The sequence below is a fragment of the Rhipicephalus microplus genome, unplaced genomic scaffold, assembly GCF_043290135.1.
Source record: "Rhipicephalus microplus isolate Deutch F79 unplaced genomic scaffold, USDA_Rmic scaffold_24, whole genome shotgun sequence".
Classification (NCBI taxonomy): Eukaryota; Metazoa; Arthropoda; class Arachnida; order Ixodida; family Ixodidae; genus Rhipicephalus; species Rhipicephalus microplus.
This window is the reverse complement of record NW_027464597.1, coordinates 4,981,694-5,001,714: the sequence shown is the minus strand read 5'-3', so window position 1 is coordinate 5,001,714 and position 20,021 is coordinate 4,981,694. Positions and strand designations below refer to the sequence as shown.

The window sequence follows — 20,021 nt, the reverse complement described above, 5'->3', positions numbered from 1 at the left end:
ATGAAGCAACCTGGTTGCACATACAGTGGACAGACCAGCCCTTTTCTTCGTCGTCTTCTGTGTGCAGAATCTCTGATCACTGATATGTCCGCTACGTAGCATTACCCCCCGGTTGTGAAAGTGCCGCCTCGGTGCACATAAATTACAGTCTTCAAAAAGCAAGTGGTAGGGTTTTAGCCTACTGCTGCGCACCACATCAGTCGCCGTGGCTGTAGGCAGGGAGGTCTCAGAGACAGCCTTTACAAAAACCTTGTGCTGCTATTTCCCGTGACAGCCATATATTCACTGTTGCTTGATCAACATGCACATATACCCGGAATAAGCTAGTGATCATCACCTGACCCATGGCCGTGTGCCACAAACACTCTGCTGGAATGGCTCAGGGGGGCAGTGGGTGTCACAACCCACTGCCGGTGGGCAGCGGGACCCCTTAGTGTGCCTGTGTGCTTGGGATGGGTGCACAGGCTGAGCCTGTGTGCTTGGGATGGGTGCACAGGCTGAGTCAGAAACCCAATCTGCGGTGAGGTTATACTCAGTGTGGATTCGGTGGCTTTAAGCCTTCCATCGCTGCCCACTTTTTTTTTCAATGTGCCCGTTTTTAAAATTTTTCCATGCCAACTTGGGTCATCGTAGGTTCTGACCATTAAAGCTATATAGACTGTGACCTGCAGAGTTGACTCACTTTCAAACATATTTCTTGAAGCCAGAGCTGTGCTTTCCACAGTTTTTCTTCAGTGTTGTCTTTGTTATAGCCTATAGATTTCTTCAACTCGCCTGTGCTGGCCTTGCTGATATTGCTCCGGAAGTTGCTGATATGGCTTGCCTTTTGAAATGTGATTGATTAGTTTTGTTTCTTCATTTTTTTTTTCAAGTTTATGCAGTGCCCATTTGGTAACTGGTGCACAGTGGCCCATAACTAGGCTTGTTGGGCAGTGAAGCTATAGTCGAACATGACTTGAGAAGTTAGCGACATTTCCTTGCCAAAAGTAGACACATGAGACTAATGAATGTGCAGTCAAGACTGAGATCATGAGCCTGACTGTCATTGAGCCAGCCTTCGGAGAATAGTGCCGAGTGCGACTACTTGCTTAGCCATGAAAGCGACCGGCTGCTGCGATTCGGTCATCTGGGTGGAGCTTCTCTGGTCTTCTCACGTGGTATCTGATTATAGTGTGCCGAAATGGTTTAAAAAAGCCCTTGAGACACTTCCACACTATGATTCATCAAGGTGGGACGAGACTTCGTTTGGTCAAAAAAAATTATTTTGAGATCTGGAGCATTTCTTTATATTCCAGGTGTGTCTCACTTGGGTACTCGTGGTTTCAAAACTAGTTTTAGTGCTTTCTCTTCGATGTGGGTGGGTGTGCCTGAATGTGATCTCTTCATTTTCCTAAACAGAACAATTCTGTAGACTTGTGTACCTCTTCCTTGGGAACTGTAGGCCATAAGCAAACAAAAATTATCACATTTTTTAATTAGTGGCACTTACACAACTGAAACGAAAATCGGTAGCATTGGCATATGTGTACTTTTTTGTATAAAAAAAAACATTCACAATTAAGTGCCAATTTTCACATATCAACAAATGTAAAAAACAAGTATTGTTTTAGTTGCATTCTCACAATTTTAGTTCCATTTATGTAAAATGTTGGTCGCTACCTTTGTAACCAATTGCAGTGCTCTGCGAATAGTAGTTCTTAAGCAAAAGGCACATATATAGCAAAAATAAAAAGGTAATAAAACATTACATACAACTTAAAACTCTTTGTGCTTTAATGCAACCTGTGTCTAGCTTCCAAATACCTTGCAAATTTTATAACCACCGCTTTCATTACCACTGCTGAAGATCCAAATTGTAGTCTCAACGTACTTTCAAGGGACCGACAACTGCCCAGAACATGAAATGAAATGACTGCACTGATGGAAATATTGAACCTCATAGTGGCTCAAACCAACCTTGTTTTTCTAGTCAGAAGTGACTTTATTTTTTTTTTCATTGAGAACCGCGAGAAAAGACCTGTGCCATCTCTGGTGGCAGAAAATTGAACTATTTGATGTACCCGGTCACATAACTGTGGACTACTGCACGTGGTCAACATTTTCTTGTTCGTATTGAAATATTGTTCACTTTTTTATAGTAAACAATATTATTATATAAAAATGTACATATAGTCCTACATTTGTAGCATGCATTAAAGCATGATCCCACGCTTGTCAGTGCATATTGAGCAACTTTTTTGTGTGCTCATAAAACTGTGCAAGCAGTTTCCAGGCCACTAATATTTTGGAGCAAAGTGGTATTTCTACGTACATTTTGTCTCGGAAATGACGTGTACTGCTACTTGGCACGGCCGCGCATACTCGCAGTAATGTTTTCAATGACTTGGCTTGGCTCGTGTGTTGAGAGAGTAGCGATGACGGGACAAGCCATCCAGGACACAGGTGCGACAACCTTTGGCGCAGGCGCATGCAACGCGGTACCAATACAGAAAAGCTGTATCAAATCACATCATCCCGTTGTAACGGCTTGTTATTTTCAAAAATAGTTGTAAAGCTCAGAATAAACATGGTTAAGCATAGTTACAGGAACTGCAAAAGCGGAACGACAGCATGCATAAGTCACTAGAAGGGATACTGGCATCGCTATCAATTCTCAGCATTGCTGTACGAAAAGGGAAAGCCATGTTCAGAGCCTTTCGGACAAAAAAATACTGCTTATAAAACAATTACGTGCTTTTGGAATGAACTACTGCAGCTACAAACACTGTGAAAAGTAAGCATTCTGTCGCGCTGGAAAGACTGGCTGGAAGAAAAGCAGTTGTCAATCCTTTTAAATACGCTCTATTACATATATGAGATTTGATGCAGTAGAATCTTTAGTAGTGATAGGGAATTCTTGATAGCTAGCTCTGTGAAAGGAGCTGAAAAGGAGCTTCAAACCTCATTGAGTAGGCCTGAAGGAGCACTCTTAGTCCACTCTGTTAGTGGTCTGAGCACAATGTGTTATTGGGCTGCAGGCTTTGATTGTCAGGAGATTGAGCATGACTTCGAGGTACTCCAACATGGCTTGAGCAGATTTTAAATGTAATGTTGGTAATATTTAGGAACAATGCAATTCAACTTTAGTTATGAAAGAACCCCCTTGGAAAGCCTATGGACGGGGTTGGGTATTTTGCCAAATCATCGGCTTGTGTACAATGAATGAGGTGAGAGGTGAAAGCTAAGAGCCACAGGGGCAGTCCCAGGATTTCTTACTAGGAAGTGGGGGAGGCACTCAAAGCAAGTGAATTTCTTCAAGGGGGCAAGGAGGTGTAAACTTATCCATTGTGTTTTGAATATGCTGCCTCTCACTAGTGCTGTCCCTGAAGAGCCGCTTGATACAACATTGGGATATAGGTCGGGTAAATCAGTATGAGAATTCAGGTGCATCAAGTTGGTCACGAGTGACTTTATCTTTATAGCGCAGGTGGGCAATTGGGATTTTTGGGTGCATAAATGAAACCTAGTCGAAGGCTGTGTGTTTCGAAGAAACTATATTGATGCAGTTTAGTGAGCAGCTGCTTTATTTCCCAGAAGGGAAATTGTAAATTATTGCTGCTTATAGTTCAAAATGCTTGTTGCATGTACAGAGGAATCGTAGCAAAGTAAACTCTTCATCGATTTCCATGCGAGGCTACTCTTGGGAGAAAATTACTGCTATGAGAGCACAGGCTGTGACTGTGACGACTGAGATAAAGTGTCTCGTGCCAGTAATTTAAGGGGACACTAAAGTCAAATAACAATTTACGTCGGTATCACAACATTTAAAAACAACAATTATATTATCAACAGTGTCCTACTTACCAAGAAATTAAAGTAAATGAACAAGAGCACAAGCACCGCAGTAGGAAATTTTCAAAATGATCCCGATGATATCGGAAGGACCGCCTACAATTAATCACTAGTAACTGATGTAACTGCACTAAATAATGAACCTTCCATACCTTAAGAGACGCACTAAAATGCTGCTTGTTCGTTTGTGCTTGATTCATGAAAAAAATAACCGCTGGACGTTACTATGGGGAACGGCGCGAGTGGTTCAAAAATTTAATTTTCACGTAGTTACACGAAATAGGAGGTACCATTAGTGGGGTGCCGTTGAAACAAAAAACGTCTCCAATCTCTAAGCCGATGGCGGCAAATTGATCAATGGCCATTATTCCTGCTGTGGCTCCAACTGCTTTCGGTCTGCTGCTACTAGCGCAGTAAAGCTGGACAACGTTGTGCGCGGCAGCAGGGACGTGAAACGATCCAGGCAGTCGGCTTCTTGAGGGGGGTAATTTGAAGTGCGCTAACCCGATGCGGACCACTAAAATGTGATTTTATTTCAAAATAAGCTCTTACTTGGCATAAAAGTAACAATACGATGTTTCCGGACCGCTACTTCAACAATCAACGTCTGCTTAATAGTTGCCTTTAGTGTCCCTTTAAAGAAGAGTCGATAAAACTGAAGGATTGAAGATTGTGTTTTTTAAATTGACATTTATTTGATTGTCCCCTAAGATTCGATGCTTTTTGTATGGAATAAAATCTCACCAACAGGGTATTCGCTGAAGTCGGCAACTGTTTACTATTCTGACTATGATGAAGTGCAAAACATGGAATTGAGAAAGTTTGCACCAGGCTTGCAGCTGTTTCCTGTACCTCGCAATTTTAAGATCTGCCACTGATGCTTCTGTGAGACTGGTCACTCCATACAACAGATACCTGTTTGTTTGGTGTATATTTAGTCAAGGTGCCTTGTTGAGAACGCCTTTGGTGATGCAAGATTAATGCAACCATTGGCAGGCATTCATTTTGCCAACCTATGTTACATTAGGGATGGACAATATATGCTGCAGCTCAGAAACCATACTTCTACAGAAATGTGGTAAAGCTGTACCTGTTGTTGTGAATCCATTGCAAAACCCGAGAAGGAAGGTAAGGACAAGTAATTATTCATACCTTCTTGTGGGCTTATTCTCAGCTTTTGTGATGGGGTTGAGTATGTTGTCTATAAAAGGGCGCTATGACATCAACACGCCTCCCTTTCTCACATATTCAACAGATTATGCCAGTACGCACAAACACTTGCTAATTCCACCCCATTCACTACAGATGTCAATTGTTTCAAGTTTTCTTTTTCTAAGAGGACTAAAGTACATTGATATGTGGGGTTAAACGTCCCGAAACCACCATACGATTATGAGAGACTCTGTAGTGGAGGGCTCCAGAAATTTTGACCACCTGGGGTTCTTTAATGTGACAGTTGTATAGCGCCTACATAGTAATAAGGGCTGCAGCGCGAGCACGAATGTGCTAGAAGAAACAGACAAAGTCGAGGTACGGAAGGCAAAAGAGGACAACACGAGCGCTGACTACCAACTGAATTTTATTCACAGCACACATGATAATATATACAACAGGAAACCAGCACACGTGAGCAACGTGGCATATTCTGGGGCATGTTCTGATAAAAAGAAGGTACTGAAACTAGCTAACCTTTATCTAAAAGTGCGAACTCTTTTTCATGCAAGGCCACTGAAGGTTGGCCTTGCATGAAAAGATAAAGGTTGCTTTTAGATAAAGGTTAGCTAGTTTCAGTACCTTCTTTTTATCAGAACATGCCCCAGAATATGTCACGTTGCTCACGTGTGCTGGTTTCCTGTTGTATATATTATCATGTGTGCTGTGAATAAAATTCAGTTGGTAGTCAGCGCTCGTGTTGTCCTCTTTTGCCTTCTCCTCTTTTGCCTTCCGTACCTCGACTTTGTCTGTTTCTTCTAGCACATTCGTGCTCGCGCTGCAGCCCTTATTACTATGAATTCAAACCAACTAGCCCAAATCGCCATTCTTCTTATAGTGCCTAGAATGTACTATTTACAGTATATTCTAGGCACTATAACAGTAGATTGTACTGGCTGTCTGATAAAATCGTGACACCTGACTGTCACAATTAGAATCACACCTTCCGCAGGAAGCGTTCTCTGCGCTGGCTGAGATTGGTGCCGTTTTTTCTTTATTCAGCATAAACCATTGCCCGTCTGCATTGGAAACGTGCCGAGTAATGTTGGTTGCTCTTTTTTGTTTTGTTAAAAGCGTGCGTTTTAAGAAGCTCATTTACTACCCCCCTCCGCTTTTTTTTCTGTTTCGAGCGCCTACTTAAGTATCATGCTGCCAAGATCTTGTATCTATAAATAGAAAAGACACAATTAAAACGTTCGCTTCCCTCTTACGACACACACAATTAGCACACGGCATGACACCCTCTAGTAGCCTAGTAGAACGCTATTATTACATGCCATTCGGCGAGTTCGACAGCACACTCATCTCAAAGACCCAAGTGTGAGGAAAAGACACGTTTATTTCAACAATGCGGCGAAAAGCGTGTGCGCAGGATGGGGTATTTACAGATCGAGCAGGCGAGCTCAGTCCTCGGCCTTCTCAGGAGGCGGCCCGCACGGCTGCAGCATCTTCTCCATGATGTTGAACCGCACCCGCGCCTTCGTCTCGTTCTCGACGACCGCGAAGTAGTTGAGCATGTCGAAGTGGCCCAGGTACGAGGCGTAGCTGTCACGGTGCTGGTTCACGAGCCACTCGTAGCGGGCCGTGTCGGCGTGTCCCGTGCCGATGTACTTGGACTGCAAGTGTTCCAGCTGACTGTGGATGTTGTAGCGGTCACCCATTTCGCCGGCGTGTAACGAAGCTGGCGGGATGGAGAGTCCGAGACGCTAACCTCGAGCGAGCGCAGCGCAAGCAGGCAACGTCGACGCTGCGCGGAAGGACACCTGGAGAACGTGAACACCAGGTAGACCGTCGTATTTTTTTTTTCTTTTCTAGAACTGTAGCACACTAGAATTGTAGAACACTCTGACTGGCGGAATGGCGCCTCGCCAACGCAATGAACCAGAAAGAATGAACGCACGCAAAACGCCGCGTCGCAGAACACCTACCAGTGGCCGCGTCGGTTCTGAACAGAATTGATGATGATCAGCAAATGTTGTGACGCAATCACTGTGAAAGCAACAAACGTTAAAAAAATTTGAACTTTTTTACTGTAAAAATAACTATTTCTGCAACAAGTAAATAAACTTTCTGTTTAGAAATAAAACATGACTGTCGGGGCCAAGTTTTTGCCACGCATCGTGTTTTTGTTTTTTAAAGTACTCCAACGTATTTTTAATTACTTTGCACTCAATATTGCAGGTATAATTAACTATAATAAACCATTTTGGTATTTTTAAAAATTTTTTGTTCATTTGCGTTTCTTTCTTCTGACAAAGAAACGACAAAAAAAGCATTGCCTCCGAAACTACACCAACATTAGACCACCACACCAACAAAACAAAAAAAATTGTTTTGTCATTTGTTCACTTGCGCTTATATCTCAAAAATAAAATTTTTGAATGCTACTGTGAAGTTTGTTATATTTGCTATTGTTATTGAACAAGAGCTCAACCAGCTGCACCTTTAGGTGGAGACTGCTGCGCCGCACGGAGGTGACGTCATGCATTTTTTGGTTGGGCGCTTTGTTTGAATAGTCGGGAGTGTCTAGCGGTACGCTTAGACATAATGATAAAAGCCGTTAAAATTACGTCCAAACGTAAAAATAAACAAAAAATATTAGTTAGGTCCAGCACGACAACAATACAAAACCAGCTTGTTTGCTATCCGAAATCTATCGGCAGTTGTGGCGTAGTTGGGTAAAGCAGCACATTAAAAGCTGGTGAGGTCGGTGATTCAAGTCCCATTGCAGTCATCGTTACTTTTTCTTTTTTTTTTTGTTCACGCGTGTATTGTTTTAACATTTGCGCTTCCTCACCAGCCTAACTTGCTGCTGCTGGTGGTCCCGTCCACAGACCCTTTAATTTTGGATCTTTGATGACTCTCGCAGGATTGACTATATTTATGATAAAGTGTTTTGCGAATTACCGCTCTTAATCGGCGTGGCGCAAAAAGACAAGAAAAACGCGAATGCAGCTGGCTGCATTGGTTTCTTCGACACAGGTGTCGGGAATGTTGATTTATACGGTTTATCAAAGGTTTATGACAGAAAAGTGCACTGCAACGTAGTCTCGGGCAACTTTTTTTTATGTTGCTCTGTGTTATCACCTGACGAGGTAACCGGCAGGCCGCTTCAAAATACTGACGTGCCACCGCAATGTTCTAGGCGATCAACACTCGATAAACGATGCCCAAGAGCAAGTGCCGACGGCGCTAGCCTATATAACTACAAAACAGCTTGTCTGTCTTGCTGAATAACATGCACGGCCTGTGACAGCACGGGAGCATTTACGTAGCAACGGATGAGAACGGCCGTACGTGTTCGCACTTGACAAAACAGCCGGCAATGCAGTAGATCTGGCCTTCGGAGATCACAGGCTTCGTAAGAACACTACAATAAAGTTGTTTACATCCATCATATGAACACATCGCCGACGCACTGGGGTTTCATGCATGTGCGTCCGGACGTGAACTGTGCGAAAGCATTTATTTCATCGTCGACCTTGCCCTTCGCGACAAGCAAAACTCGGCAGCAAGAACACTTTCAACTTTGACAGCACCACGCTTGGCATTGCAATCTAGAAAATGCAGTACGTCCAACAACAATAATACGCACTTCATACTGAGAAACTTATGGCGCACATTCAGAGAAGCTGCGGCGCGGTAGACAGCCGCGCTAGCTCCAACCACCAGGTTCAACTGGGCATCGAGCAATCACATGAAGCAGCGACGACACAGGGCCTCCGGTCCTCCTTGGGGGCGGCCTAGGCTATGGTCACGATTTTATTGGAGTTTTCACCACCTACACAGAGAACGACCAACACACATCGCAGGCAGCTACTATCTTGCAGTGTTTACCTTTCGCGAGCCGCAGCGCCCACTGTATTTAAAGTACTTGTAATATGTGTTTAGTTAAAAAAACCTAAATTGATTGACTCGTTAAACACCTCTTTAGTAAAATTTGTAGGTTTAACGCATTACACATGCATATTTTACACATTTAATTAGCTTTAGGTAATTTTTGAAGTGACGTCACTTTTATGCGGCGCAGAAGCCACTTCTGTGTGGGGCTAGCCCGTCCGCGCTTCCGTCCGTACGAGCTTCCGACCGTGCCGAAATCGGACTGTCGCCTGCGCCATCGCAAACTGGTAGGTGTTCTGTGCCATCGCTTCGACCGGCAGTTTGACCTCAGGCAGCCGGAACAACAATGGGGCGGCCACCGACATCCGAGTACTGGGGTATTTGCAAGGATCTCTGCTTTAATCCAGGTGAGCCAGGATGCGGTGGAGAAGTCGCGACGTACAATCGCCCGGGAAAGAAAGGAAGCAGACCCACATTCAGGCGCAATCGTTGCAGGAAACAGCTCTCCCAGCTCCGCGGGACGCAGGCTCTGCAGGGTAGGCAAGGCCAAGGTTCCTTTTTTGCCTGTCAAGACGTACTGGGTCGTCCTAACGTAAAACTCTCTCGACGCGAAATAATATGGCTCACGTACGCCATGGTGAAAGGGTTCTCGTCAAGGAACACGAGAGAGCTTACAGAGAAGAAGTTTAAATTTAGCAACTCCACGCGGACCGACTGGATAAATTATATAAGAGAAGTAGCACTCGAAGAGCTGCGCGCACAGCCGGCGATGGGTGGAGTGGGCGAGGTCGTCCAAATCGACGAATGCTTGTTGAGGGGTCGGCGCAAGGCGAATCGAGGTCGCCTGCTGACTGGCGACAGTGTTCCTTCAAGGCGCCGCAACAATTACGGTGGCGTTTCTAACAAGGGCCCGTGGATTTTCGGCATGCTGCACGTGTCCACGAAGGAGTTGAGGCTGTTTGAAGTGGATAAAAGGGATGCTGCCACCCTTGGTTCACTGATAGCCAAGCACATTCTTCCCGGGACGACGGTGTACAGCGACGAGTGGACCGCGTACCAGTGCATACCCAGACTTGTGGATGCCAACGGAACACCGCTAAACTTGGACTGGCGCACCGTGAACCACAGTGTCAACTTCGTTGATCCTACGACAGGCGCCAACACGCAAAGGATTGAAAGTGAATGGCAAAAGGCCAAGCGCCGTCTCGTTCGCAACAGCAACAAGACGACTACCTCACTTATGCCGTCTCACCTCGCCTCGCTTTGGTGGAGATCAATTAACGCACGTCCCAACGTGAAAGACCCTTTTCTTCGATTAATGGAGGTAATTGCTCGCCGGTATCCGGTTTAATTGTGATTAGCGCGTAGTGAGACATATTGTTATTTTATTCTTATGTTTATGTTGTCATTATGTTGTATTATTATTATTGTCAGTATTATGTTTTTATGTCATTTTATTCTTATTGTTGTATAATAAGCTCTTGAGCTGAGAAACAATACACAATCATTATTTGGAATTTTGTTAGTTTGTGGTTATTGTGGGTGGGGCCCTGTAAGCGACGGTGGCTCGTCGGCCGGGTCCCATTTACAGGTACGCGCAAGTCACGCTTAATTCGCTCCATCTGCTTCGTTAAAGCAGCCTTCCAGGCGTACATAGCTGTAGCATATCCGACATACCCCGATTAACCAGCCTTGGAACGCTTATTCATACACGAGTCCGAACGATATGTCTTGTGCTGACACAGCTACGCTTCCCCCCGTCGTAGCGCGCGGTCGACGCGACACGATCAGCTGAGAGAGAGAAAAAAAAAAAGAAAAGTAAGGGGGGAGGGAGGCAACGCATCACCTCCTGCGACTCTATTCAGTTTTCCCCGTCATCCCTAATACTGAGACGCGATATCTTAATCGCACAGCTGCGCACACAGCAAGAGAACGCGCCTAAACTTCTGCTAGGCTCGGTTCATTCCTTTAATTAAAACGAATTCTGTAATGCGCGGTTCATTCCGTTAATTAAAACGGCCTCTTAACTGCGCAGCAGCGCCGCGCTCGACTTCTGCTAGGCGCGGTTCATTCCGTTAATTAAAACGGCCTCTTAATTGCACGGCAGCATCACGCTCGACTTCTGCTAGGCTCGGTTCATTCCGTTAATTAAAACGGCCAGCGTCGCTTATGCACTCGCGAAATGCACCGCAGATAGCACCAAACTCTTACGGAGAAGCCACAACTACAGGAGAAAAATTTTCAGCCAAGAAATGCACCGCAGATAGCACCAAACTCTTACGGAGAAGCCACAACTACAGGAGAAAAATTTTCAGCCAAGAAATGCACCGCGGGTAGCACCAAACTCTTACGGAGAAGCCACAACTACAGGAGAAAATTTTTCAGCTAAGAAATGCACCGCGGATAGCACCAAACGCTTACGGGAAAGCCACAACTACAAAAAAAAACTTTTTAGCCAAATTTAGCAACAATCTGACAACAACCATCCTTTCAGTCTGGCAACCACTTATGCAACGCCAAAAGGAACCTTGCCCGTCATAGACAAACGACGGACGGACGGAGCTTCTGTGACGGAGCTAGCGGATGATTCACGGCTTGCCGATAAAACCCTCCGAAGCTTCGCCCCACTCAACATATCATTCACTCCATGGATATGCTGTGAGGTGCGAAGTTTTAGGGTCTTTACTATGAGGTGGTTCTACATACATACATGCACACACGACGACCGAACACGCTTAAAGGAGCTACGTCCCTGAAATTCGAGGAGCAGTAGAGCACCTTGGTAAACTTTTCTGGCGCGACCACTACAACTATACAGTTGCAAGCTATAGGTATATCCACTATACGCGATAATAATCATTTTGTGAATAAGGGAATACCCACTATGCCATTATTCATTATACTGTGGAAAAGCGAGGGAGCCGCTACACACGTCAGTCAGTCAACAAACTTTATTTGGGTCTTGAGGAACTACAGAGTCGTCGTAGCGGGCCCCGCCCATGTTCGGATCGTCGGAGCCGCTCATTCGCAGTCCCTTTGTAAGGCATGCATTTATGTGCGGCTTTTTTGATGCTGTGGCACAAGATGTGAGTGAAACAAAGGAACTTGCCGGCTATTTGACCGAACTTATCTGCAGGGCAACAGCGTGAAAGACCAGGACAGTAAATGCACACACAGATACATCCACACATAGCGCTACATGTGGTTTGGCTATCAGCGTGTGTATTAGCAAACATGTGGTTGTATATGGGTCTTTTGCCGTTTCCCTACAGAGTGAAACACATCTTTATTTTGTTTACTATAGGTGCAAGTAAACAGCTGTGTCACCTGGCTAGGCCCACTAGGGCACAATCAGGTTGATTGATCGATATGTGGAGTTCAACGTCCCAAAACCACCATACGATTATGCGAGATGCCCACGGTCAGGCTAAACAGACGGCCGAAATTATTGCTATGGGACACAATTCATAATACGATTTGTGGCATTATTTTCAGGGGTGTGCGAATGTTTGAAATTTTGAATATTTTTATAATAGAGCTTACTATTCAATTCGATTAGCACCGGAATTGTACTATTCTAACTTCCCGGAGACAAATGCAGTCGACATCTGATTGACAATGGCCCCTTCCGATTTTTGTTATGCTTCACCTCCATCACAATTTCGTATTGCGGCAAAGCTGCCTCAGGCTCCGCTACAGTCGCAAATGTATTAATTAAAAAAAAATAAAACGCCTATTCCAACATTGAGATTGTCACGTAGTTTATTTACGTATAGACCTACTGGAAGGCCGAGGAACGCCAGAAGAGCGAGGAACGTCAACAGGCCGAAAATACAAAACAAGCGCAAGCTCGGGTCGCGCGTGTGCACCAACGCTGTGGCTTGCCGTTTCTTGCTGCTTCGTCGTCGTTCGCATAGTTCCCTACATTGGCCCCCAGTGAATAGCGTAGCCCACCTGGCGACTTAAGACGTAGTCACTATAGCGGGGTCGTAATACGTCTCAGGCGACTCACATGCACAATTTCTCGGCCACGACGGCGTAAGTCATGAGACTGTGTCAAAGGCTCAATCTCATAATTGACTGGTGACGTACGGGCGAGAATGTGGTAGAGCCTGTGGTATCATGCCAGTAATTTCGACGAAAGGCCAGGAGTGCTCGGTGGAATCCAGAGCCAAACGAGAGCACTAGTCGTGAAAGTAGAGAGATGTCGGTTGGTGTCATGCCGTAGCTTCTGGTGGCCTTGGTCCTCGGTTGTCAGTGAACAAGCCAATCGTCTGCAATCTTCTGCATACCTGGCAACATCAGAAATTGCAGTGTACTCAGAGGAGTCGGGCATGTATGGGAAGATAGTGCCCAGCATGCACGATGGACACTATCTTCCCATACATGCCCGACTATCTTCTATGGACACTAACTGAAGGAAACAACCTTCTTTATACGGGAAGATTATTCAGCACGCGTGCGCCTCGCAAGGCAAAAGTTATACTCTTTTGGGCAGCAAAGTAACGCAACCTTTAAAGTCCGCTTTGACAAACTGACAATTGATAAGAAACAATACACCTACGATGCAATGACTGATTCCGTTGTTGAACTAACCACATAGCAATTTCCACGTGCCCACAAGTCCGCTCTCTCTCATGCTAACGTTCCAATCAAGCCCTTCACAGCCATTTCAGCTTTCCATAACACAACTGTAATGCTTACTAACGTCCGGAGCTACCTGCCCAAAAGAGAAACCGTTGAAGCTCTACTGGAAGATAAGAGTACTGATTTCGCGATATTTACTGAATCTTGGCTTAACCCGGACATTCAGGATAACGAACTACTTTCCGCAAAATCTTCATACTGTATTCACAGGCAAGATAGGCTGGGGCGCCGGGGAGGCGGGGTTGTGGCACTTGTAAAGCCTAGTTTGCCTTCCTCCAGAATTGATGCAGAATGCCGTCATGAAATCCTGTGCGTAAGTCTAACTTTTACAACCAGTAAAATAGTACTAATCACATGTTATCGAGCCCTCGACTCTGACGATAATTTTACACAAGAACTTTACTCTGTTGTCTTAGACCTAACTTCTCGCTTTCCCCGTTCGAAATTCTTGTTGTGTGGCGACTTCAATTTCCCAGACATTGATTGGGTTCACCTAGCTTCTCACTCACCCCTTTCAAGAAACTTTCTAGATTTGTGCCTTATGTTTAATTTTGCCCAAATGGTTACTATGCCCACTTGTGGTACCAACATACTCGATTTATTTTTGGTCTCAACTCCCGATCTTGTAAACTCAGTTCCATGCGTAGATGGTATCAGTGACCATAAAATTTTATTAATTGGCCTTTCCATTCCTATTCCTACCCGACAACCTCTCAACAAGTGCATCCGCAATCATAACAAAACCAATTTTTCCAAAACTAATGAAGAACTGCCAGATTTCTATGAAACATTTTTTCATTGTGCTGCTTCGCGAACAGTCGAACAAAACTGGGTGTTATTTAAAAACAAATTGCTGTCCTTAATTGACAGACATGTACCTATACTCTGTATTCGTGGGGATGCCGAAAGACCATGGTACTCAAATTCCTTGGGGAGGCTGTCAAAAAAGAAAAAACGGCTCTTTAGAGAAGCCAAGTTATCGAAATCCCCTGTTAAATGGGAAAAGTATCGCACATGTTTGCGCCAGTACACTTCACTGTTAAAAAATGCAAAAAGGCAATTCTTCGGTCATGATCTTCTCGGCATCCTGCGCGACAAACCACAAAAATTTTGGAAGTATTTGTCTCCTAAAAACAGTGCTGCTCAAAACTTGCCATTTACTAATCCCGATGGTTCGGCCGTTTCCGCCACTGACTCCGCCGAAATCATGAATTCCCATTTTTCATCTATATTCACGCATGAACCCTCCACCGATGTTCCGTCCTTGCCGCCCAGAGACTTCCCGCAGATGCCACGAAAAAATAACAAATCTAATCGACAACCTTAAATTCTCGAGTTCCCCTGGCCCAGACAATATACCTGCTAAAATTCTGAAAAGCACAAAAATTATATACAGTCTTATCCTACAATTTCTTTTTAACCAATCCCTTGACACTGGTTTTATTCCTAAAGACTGGAAGATAAGTAATGTCACCCCCGTGCCCAAATCAGGAAGCCCTTCAGACCCCTCAAACTATCGTCCTATTTCGTTAACATGCATTGCCTGCAAGCTGCTAGAACACGTAATCTACTCCCACATTGCAACTCATCTGGACCAAAATTCCTTCTTTTTTTCTAACCAGCACGAGTTCCGGCGTGGACTGTCGTGCGAGACACAGCTGTATGAATTTTCTACTGACCTTCATTTTAACCTAGACTCTTCTTTATATTATTCTAGGTATATTACATCAAGCAGATGTAATATACCTAGACTTTTCCAAAGCTTTCGACCGTGTTCCCCACCGCCGTCTAATAAGTGAACTTTCTTGTCTCAGTATAGACCCCTTAGCCCTATCTTGGATTAAAACTTTTCTAACCGGTCGTGTTCAGTATACTGTTGTCGCGAATAATGAATCAACCCGTGTTGATGTAGTTTCCGGTGTACCGCAAGGTTTCTTTCTTGGGCCTCTTTTGTTTATAATCTTTATTAATGATATTCCAGACAAAATTTCATCCACCATCTGCCTTTTTGCAGACGATTGTGTGCTTTACCATTGCATCTCATGTTGCACTGACCAAATTACACTCCAGAATGACTTGCCTAACATACATAATTGGTGTTCGCAGTGGCTAATGCAGCTTAATACACAAAAATGTAAATTCATGCAAGTTTCGCGCAAGCGCACTAACTTTTCCTTCCAGTATTTTGTGAACTTCCAACCCTTAAACCAGGTCGACTCCTATCATTACCTTGGCGTAATAATAACAAGTAAACTAACATGGTCCAAGCACATAGAACAACTAGTCACCGCTTCAGCACAAACACTTGGCTACATTAAAAGATGGCTTACGTCCTGCCCACCGCAAATCCGAAAATTAGCTTACGAAACCTTCACGCGTACTAAACTCGAATATGCTTCTGCTATTTGGAACCCTCACCAAAATTACCTAATCGACGCATTAGAAGCAATTCAAAATCGTGCTGCCAGATTCATCACCTCACAATACAGTTCTCGCTTAAGTATTACCAGTATCAAACTATCCCTCAGCCTCCCTCCTCTAGAAATTCGCCGCAAAGTCACTCGGCTCTGCCTTCTGCACAAACTATACCATAGTTTCCCATCGCAACGCAATACCGTTCTTCTACCTCCCGCCCGTTCATCACGTCACCTCTTTAACTCCCTATGTTTACAGCGCTTACATGGTTCAACTAACGCTTTCAATAAATCATTTTTACCTACTGCCATTGAAGACTGGAATAACCTGCCTGAATCCATAGTGCACGAACAAAACCCCTTAAAATTTAAACAGCTAATCACAAATCACTTGATATGTTAGTTAATTTACAATTGTTGCCATTTTCTTCCACGTATATATATATATATATATATATATCCTACTGTTGACATTGTTTTTATCATGTAGTTCACTTTCGATTATGCTTTGTACCATTGACAATCATGCATCTGTTGAATTGTGTTTTTGCCTCCCCCTTATGTAATACCCCGCAAGGGGCCCTTAAGGGTTCCATAAATGAAATGAAAACAGAAAGAAAGAAGAAAACCCTGTTGTCGCATGCATAGCGGTGTTATACGCATACGTGACGAACGGAAGGGCAGTGTCCCAATCGATCTGGTCTGAAGCTGTGTACATCGTCAACATATCACCGAGAGTGCGATTAAATCGTTGTGTGAGGCCATTCGTCTGCGGGTGGTATGCTGTCGTCATGTGATAAACCATGTTGCACTGAGCGAGCAAGGCTTAATTGAATGGCGTCAGACAAGAAAGCACGCCCCCGGTCGCTCAAAAGTTCGTGGAGAGCGCACCATGGCGAAGAACGAAGTTGCGCAAGATGAAAAACGCAACTTCCCTTGCAGTTGCTGCGGGTAGTGCTGCCCTCTCCGCGTAACGCGTGAGATGGTCCACGCCGACAATTATCCACCTATTTCCAGAAGACGACGGGGGAAGTGGTCCGTATAAGTCGATACCGACGCGGTCAAGTGGACGCGCTGGACAAGGCAGAGGCTGAAGTGTACCGGCAGGGCATTGAGGTGGGTCTTTACGTCGCTGGCATGCAGTACAAGCACGTACATACTTGCAAACAAATGTGTACATGCCGCGCCATTAGTACCGCTGACGTAGACGGTTGTACGTTTTGAGAGCGCCGGCGTGAGCGCTTTGCAGGTCGTTGTGGAAAGCTGTACAGATTTTCGAGCGTATGTGGTTGGGTATCACTAACAGCCACCTCCGGCCTTCAGACGTGTAATTCTGCCGATAGAGGAGGTCGTCTCGAATAGCGAAATGTGTGGCTTGACGGCAGATAGTTCTTGAGACCAAATTAGCTAACGGATCAGTTAAAAAGGTGAGGAGTTGGGAAATCCACACATTTTTGCGTTGTTCCGATGCCATGTCTGTGAAGTCGATTGGTGTTATGACAGCTGAAGAAGGTGACAAGGAGGTTGGGTCACCCGGTAGCGGCGAGCGGGATAGCGCATCAGCGTCGGAGTGCTTGCGGCCGGATCGGTATACAACACAAATGTCGTATTCCTGTAGGCGAAGCGCCCAACGACCAAGGCGCCCCGACGGGTCTTTGAGCGATGATAGCCAGCATAGAGCGTGGTGGTCCGTGACGACTTCGAAAGAGCGGCCATAAAGGTATGGGCGGAACTTCGTCAAAGCCCGGACAATTGCGAGGCACTCTTTTTTCTTGACGGAATAATTACACTCGGCTTTCTTGAGGGTTCGACTCGCGTAAGCGACCACGTATTCTTGGTATCCTGGTTTTCGTTGAGCCAATACAGCACCAAGACCGACACCACTGGCATTGGTGAGGACCTCCGTAGGTGCATCGGAGTCAAAATGACGTAGTATTGGAGGTGATAATAATAACCGCCGAAGCGCGGTGAAGGATTCGTCGCACTCTTTTGACCAAGCAGAAATGCCTTTGGAAGTTGTCAACAGGTTGGTAAGAGGCACGATGATGGAAGAGAAGTTGCACACAAATCGACGAAAGTATGAGCACAGGCCGATAAAACTTCGAAGCGTCTTGATGGAATTTGGCTTCGGATAGTCGGCCACGGCGCGGAGTTTCGCCGGATCCGGGAGAACACCCTCTTTGCAGACGACGTGACCCAGTGTAGTGAGCCGACGTGTGGCAAAATGGCACTTCTTGATGTCAAGTTGAAGTGCAGCAGAGGTGAGACACGTGAGAATAGCACGAAGACAAACAAGGTGAGTCGAAAAGCCGCGAGAAAAAACAACGATGTCGTCTAGGTAGCAGAGGCACGTGTTCCACTAGTAGTCGTGAAGGATGGTGTTCATTATCCGTTCGAAGGTAGCTGGGGCGTTGCAGAGTCCAAACGGCATGACGTTAAACTCATACAGCCCATCAGGTGTTACAAATGCAGTCTTCGATCGGTCAGGATCACCCATTGGAACTTGCCAATATCCTGAGCGTAAATCTAAAGAGGAGAAATATTCTGCTCCTTGCAAGCAATCGAGAGCATCGTCGATGCGTGGCAACGGGTACACACCCTTCCGAGTTATCTTATTGAGCCAGCGGTAGTCAACACAGAATCGGATAGACCCATCCTTTTTGCGCACAAGTACAACAGGGGACGACCTAAGGCTCTGCGATGGCTGGATGACACCACGCTTGAGCATATCGTCGACTTGTTTGTTGATAATACGGCGCTCTTCCGCTGAAACTCGATGTGGTCGTTGGCGTAAGGGAGCATGAGTACGGGTGTCAATGTGGTGCGTGACGTTCACTGTACGACCCAAAGATGGTTGAGCGCAATCGAAGGCAGAACAGAACTCTCGAAGAAGGGACAAGAGTTTGCGTCTTTGTGTCAGCGATAGCTCAGCGGCAACAGAGGGCTGCAATGAGTCTGGCGCGAGCAGTGTGGCCACAGGTGGCGTCATAGCATTGAGCTGGAGGTGCGGTGGGTGTTCGGCAAACTCCAGAGGGCGCAAGAGGTCAACATGTTGTATGTTACCCAAACATTCTCCGCGAAGTAAGGTAACTGGCAACGACAGCGAGTTCGCAACGAGCATGGCAGTAGCACCGGATTCCACGGTGAGTATGGCAAGGGGCAGGTGTAGGCTACGGCGGTGGGTACATGCGTCAGACGGAGTGAACAAAACAGTTCCGGCAGCAGCGGCCGTACAGGTCAGGGCTACAAGGGTGGATGTTCTCGGTGCTATTTCCGTGTTTGCAACAACGACAAGTTTGTAAGCTTCAGAAAGAGAATCTACCAAACAAGCGGTTGGCAGCAGTGTAAGGGCAGCTTCTGCACGTGAGCAATCTATGATGGCCCGATGACGCCAAAGAAAGTCCCATCCAAGAATGACTTCGTGGGAGCAGGATGCCAGCACAAAAAATTCAATGGCATAAAGTTCACCTTGGATAATGACCAGAGAGTACACACAGCTGTAGGTTCTATACAGTGCGAGTTGGCCGTGCGGAGCATCAGGCCCGAAAGAGGCATCGTCACCGTTTTCAACTTGTGGCATAAGGTCTCACAGATCATGGAAACGGCGGCCCCTGTGTCGATAAGCGCTTGTGCGGCGGTCCTCTCAACATTGACGTTAATAACGTTTTGCGGCGAGAAAGATGGAGGCCTTAAGCAGTTCGAATTGTATGCAGCTGTTGCCTCCGGAGCTGCAGCGATCAGTTTCCCTCTTCCGTAGCAGGTCGGCGACACACAGGTAACAGGGAGCGTCGTCGGGGCGTTGGTGACCGATGGTTTGTGTAGGGTCGATGACCGTCAGTGGTGTACCTTGATGGCGTCCTAGACGACGACGCAATTGGCCTGCCCACAGTGTCAACTGGAGGGGGATCTCGGCGACAGTGACGGGCGATGTGTCCAGCGATACCACAGGCGAAACAGATGGGCCTATTATCGGGCGTCCTCCAAGCGTCTGAGTGACAGTAAAACGGAGCTGAAGATCTCGCGTAGGGATATAGCGCAGCAATTGGGGTTGTAGGCGTGACATAGGGCGGCGTGGCA

At 45.7% G+C, this 20,021-nt stretch overlaps 1 protein-coding gene across 1 annotated transcript; it reads right to left on the bottom strand.

Moving 5' to 3' along the window:
* Nucleotides 1–6,362: 6,362 nt before the first annotated feature.
* On the bottom strand, nt 6,363–7,140 carry LOC142786502 (splicing factor 3B subunit 5). The gene has a single exon (XM_075884231.1). It carries the CDS (start codon nt 6,702–6,704, stop codon nt 6,447–6,449), a length of 258 nt encoding a protein of 85 aa, XP_075740346.1. The 5' UTR covers nt 6,705–7,140; the 3' UTR covers nt 6,363–6,446.
* Nucleotides 7,141–20,021: the final 12,881 nt, after the last annotated feature.

Excerpts from the sequence above, each read along its gene's own strand:
- LOC142786502 (XM_075884231.1), bottom strand. The coding sequence starts at position 6,704 with ATGGGTGACCGCTACAACATCCACAGTCAGCTGGAACACTTGCAGTCC.